Below are 4,577 nucleotides of genomic sequence, written 5' to 3'. Positions count from 1 at the left end.
TGGGCGGCCGAAGAGTGAGTCCGAGGCTCCGAGGTGTCCACGGCCCGCCTAGCGGAACCCTGCCGCACACTCCCGCCGCCGTGCCCTTCACTAGCCAGACTGATCAACTGTGACTCTGCCCTGTCCGCCCAGTCCGCGATAACGTTAGCTCGGCGGCCACAGCAAACGGGAACGCTACGCCGGACAAGAGAGCTTCGGGCTCCTACCTCCGGCTGGCGGCGGGCGGGAAGTGACGTGATGCTCGGGCAGACCAATCAGCTGTGGTATACGTGGCACGCCGTCCACGTAGGCGCGCCGGGACGCGAGGCTCCTACAGACGCAGCCAATGAGAGCCGAGCGCGCCGGGCTGCCATGGGAACCGGGACCCGGACCTGCGGGTCAGCTAGCCATTGGCGGATCCAAAAGAGGAGCTGGCGCCAAGGGCGAGGCTTCCTTTGCGCCGCGCCCCGGCAGATTCCGGCACCACCCCGCCTGACCGGAAAAAAGGGGCAGGGCCGGGTCTGATCAGGCAAGACTCCCGGAGTACGCGGATTTTCTCCCAAGACACGGACACGCGTCAGTTTCTAGCGGATTTATTTTGACATACACGACCTCAGACACAAGCGGGGCGTGTCTGATCAGGCTGGGCCTGATCAGGCAAGACTCCCGGAGTACGCGGATTTTCTCCAAGACACGGACACGCGTCAGTTTCTAGCGGATTTATTTTGACATACACGACCTCAGACACAAGCGGGGCGGGCAGCGCTAGGTGTACAGAAAGGGTGGACTCGGCGCGAGGCCTGACCACTCCCTCCCCTGCACGCAAGTTCCCGAGAAAACGCAACCGCGCCCGGACGTGACCGGAGCCACGTGTCATATCCGGGCGCAGGGCTTGGACGGCGTGGACAGGCTTAGGCAGCTTCCAGGAAAGTGGAGCAGAGAGCGGTCCTCCGGACAAGGCCCTGGAGTTCCCCGAGAAGCAAAGGAACCAGGCCCTACCCATGGTTCTCCCCCAAATTTTCCCCATTAAAACATTTTTTAAATCGGTACAAACGAAACCAAATTGAACAGTTTTAAAGTTCAAAGCAATCTGCATCTAGGAGTGTGCATGTGACCAGATAAGAGCAAGGGAGCAGAGGATACCGAACAAGCCCAGGCCTTTGGCCCCTTAGGAGAATCCCCACGCCCACTGCACAGGCCCGGATGTGAGGGAGGGGTGGGGTCCCTGGCAAGTTGCTACACTGGTCCCCTTCCTCTTTAAGCACCGCCCATCCCACCCCGCTAGGGGGCTGGTGTCGACTTGGCCCACGGAAGCACTATACAGAGGGGTCACTTGGACACCCCAACCCGTGATCCCGTCTTGCACTTTGGTCCCAAGTTGGGGCTGGGAAGGCAGGGCCTGGCAGGGACAGGGCTCTCTGGCACGGAGCAGGGCAAAATAGTGGCAAAGAGCGAGTGCAGACACACATGCCTGCCACCCGTTAGATAACAGGGCTGTGTCTTGCAAATGTTCAAAAGTGCCGAAAAGAAGGGACCCTGCCCTGGGAAAGCAGCAGCAAATACCAGCCCTGCTGTTTTAGTGCCAGGAAAATACTGAATATAAGTGGGTGTAACCTCTCTCACAATGAAGAGCAGAATGGGGCAGCAAATCCCACAATACACTACTTCAGGAAGCACGGCACATCCCCACACTAGGGACGTGCCATCAAGTGGGTCCCGAGTGGGCCCAGACCCTTTGGTTTAGCCTCGGCCTTGCCAGGAAATAACCAGCCACGCTAAGGAAGAGCTACTGCCCCCATGGCTGAAGCCACAGAATAGTACATGAGAGAAGATGCTCTTTACTGACCAGAAACAGACAAGCTGCTCCTCCTGGCCCCCAGGAATGGGAACCTGCCCACCCAATGGCACCAGGGTCAGAGGGCCGAGAGAGATGGGATCCCATCGTGGAGCCCATTTAAGCTGTGTGAGGCCGCATCTCTAAGGAGCAGGAAAGTAGTCCATCAGTTACCGAGGCCTCTCTCAGACTCAGGCTGGCAGGCTTACCATTAATGCCGTAACAGGGACATGCTAGCAGTGACAATGACAGTGGCCCTGGACTCAGAGGGGAGGCCACTAACCTCGGCAACAGCTAGGGGAGCTCCTGGCCACACCTACTAGAGGTGGCAGGTCTCTGTGCCGTTACAGGCTGGCAGCAAAATCACCGAAACCATCGCCAAGGAAGGGGTCACCCCCCTGAGGTCTTCGCTGTGGTACCGTCGGTGCTGAGTGCTGAGGGGGCCACGCTGCAGGCCCACAGAGACGGTGCTGGGCCAGCAGGGAAACACCTCCTCTGACTCATTCTGCTACCACTTTTAAAAGGTAGCACCTGCTGAGGAAGGGCACAGGGGCAAAAACTCACCTCAGAAATGGGGAAGAGGATCTTCTGCTGAGGGAAGCATGAGGGAAATCAATACTCACTACTGAACAAGGCTATACCCCAGGGAAAAAGATCACAGGGGCTGGCACATGGATGAATGGACAGACGGATGGACCCCAGTACTGGTAAGACAAAACTCTCGTTAGCAGAGTCTGGGCATCTGCACCCAGCGCCCAATGTCCTCAAAAGCAAACAAGCCTAAAGTTCTCCCTCACAAGCCTGGAGCTCCTCACAGTGGGCTGCTGCCTTGAGCTTGGCCTGGGGAGAGGTGAGACCCTGAGCGGACCACAGCCTTTGAGCCCTGGAAGGAGCAGTCTCTCCGAGGCAGCAGAGCTGCCCAAAAAGCCAGAGGAAGCAGATTCCTATCCACAGCCCAGGGGCTGCAAATACTGTCTGGGTCAGAGCCATCAGAGGCCCCAAAGCCTGCTGGGAGGCTGACTCTCCTCAGCACACAGAGCAGGGCCCCCTCCAGTGGGGCAAGAGGGGATGGCCTCCTTAGGCAAGGGATCTTGGTGAGAAAGGCTGGCTGGGGTGTGCAGGCAGGAGTAGGTTCAAGTGCCAAACAGTGCCTGGGGATCCCAGAGCCTGCCCTCTGCCATAGGTGGCTTCAGCACAGCTTCATGAATCTAGCCTCATGCCAAGGTCAGAACCAGGAAGGGTCCAGCTCTGTACAGTTGGCCCCTTGGTGCCCTGGGAACACCTGTCAGAGAGATGGGTAATACCCACAGCACAGGTTACAAAGTCCCCCAAGAGATGGGCACCCAACCCTCTGTGACTGAGGAACCAGGGGTGAATGAACATGGAAGGGCCCTGCGCCAACCCAGGGCTTCACCCTGCTACTAGCAGGACCCTGCAGTCACAGCCCCCAAAGACCTGGGCAAGAGAAACCAAAGTCCAAGGGCAACCTGTCCCCGCTGCCAGGCCCACCAGGGGCACCTCTTCCTTCCTAAGTCCACCTGGACACAGCAGTCAGAGCCGTCGAGCTAGGCAGCCTGGCTGAGAGGACGTGTTCTGCCCTCCGTCACTTTATATATATGGATTCCAGGCTACAGCTAAAAACATTTCTTTTAGTTTACACCAAAGAGAAATATAACCCTTTAAAAGCAAGTCTGTGTGTCCTCACGGCGAGTTGAGAGCAATGGTCCCTGCCTGCGGGTAGAGAGGAAGGGGGTCCGGGGGGCCCCGAGCTGGGCCTACTGGTTCTCGTCCCGCATCTGTTCCATGATGCTGATGAGGTTCTCCAGGCCGAACACATAGCCTCGGTCGGGTCCGTCGTGCACTGTGGGGTCATCTCGGAAGCCCTTGAACGTGCTGTGTGCAAAGTCGATCATGCGGACGTCCACCTTGGGCGGAGAGAAGGGGCCCGCCTCCGGGCTGGTGCTGCTGAGGCTGGTGCTAGGGCTACAGGGCGGGGCCACCTCTGGGAGGCTGGTGTCCAGGTGCTTCAGACGCATTTCGGACCTGCGGTCCAGGTAGGACTCAGACCGGCACTCCTTGCCGTCATAGATGACAAGCAGGGAGCTGGAGTAGAAGCGGTAGGAGGCCTGCCGCTCCAGCACGGCCTTCAGGCCCCGCAGTTTGCTCAGGATGGGCTCAAAAAGGTCACGCCGCAGGTCCAGGCCGTTGTGCAGGTACTGATAGAGGGCGTTGCGGAAGCCTTCGATGGAGAGCCCACGGCCATAGTACTTGTTCCTGCAGAGGTAATGCCCCGTGTCCAGCTGGTACACCTAAAACCCCAGGAGACAGGCGGGTGAGTACCAGGGAGGTCTTTAGACCTCACGGGGCCCTGGGCAGGCGCGGTCTGGAAAGTACTTCTGACCAACCTGTGCTTTTCTGCTCCACCCTGCACAGCTGGAGTGAGCAGGCCAAGTTTGCCCTGAGCTTTCCTGTGGTAAAGGCAGGAGAGTGTGGAGACCAGGCCTGCAGGTGTTCCGCCATTACCTGTGGGGATCTCCGGGAGACGAGCTGGACTCAAACTAGGAATATCGATCGTGCTGACAGACGTGAGTCTTAGTTGCCCCAATGTCAAGGCAACAGGCTCACAGTGGTTCTGCACTCGAGCCCAGTCCAGGGTCCCCGGTTAAGGACGAGAGGGCTCAGGGAACAAATCTGCAAACAGGCACTCAGCGCCCCCCACCCCAGGGGACTCATCCTCCCAGAGGAGACTCTGGCCCACTGTGGG

At 58.7% G+C, this 4,577-nt stretch overlaps 1 protein-coding gene across 4 annotated transcripts in view; it reads right to left on the bottom strand.

Annotated features, from left to right (window-relative positions):
- Window positions 1-683: 683 nt before the first annotated feature.
- IP6K1 (inositol hexakisphosphate kinase 1) overlaps window positions 684-4,577 on the bottom strand; it is a 37,615-nt gene continuing 33,721 nt past the window's right edge. For 3 of the 4 annotated variants that reach the window (XM_025272891.3, XM_044934398.2, XM_044934399.2), the window contains exons 6-7: window positions 4,219-4,281; window positions 684-4,122 (exon numbers count right to left, since the gene is read on the bottom strand). In XM_025272891.3, coding sequence (XP_025128676.1) covers window positions 3,589-4,122; window positions 4,219-4,281 — 597 coding nt within the window. In that variant the 3' untranslated portion in view covers window positions 684-3,588. The remainder of the gene's footprint in view (window positions 4,123-4,218; window positions 4,282-4,577) is intronic. The other variant, XM_025272892.3, reaches the window with a different exon arrangement.

This window comes from Bubalus bubalis, chromosome 21 (genome assembly GCF_019923935.1).
Source record: "Bubalus bubalis isolate 160015118507 breed Murrah chromosome 21, NDDB_SH_1, whole genome shotgun sequence".
NCBI classification, from domain to species: Eukaryota; Metazoa; Chordata; class Mammalia; order Artiodactyla; family Bovidae; genus Bubalus; species Bubalus bubalis.
Note: the sequence above shows the minus strand (reverse complement) of the source record. Positions and strands in the feature narration are given on the sequence as shown.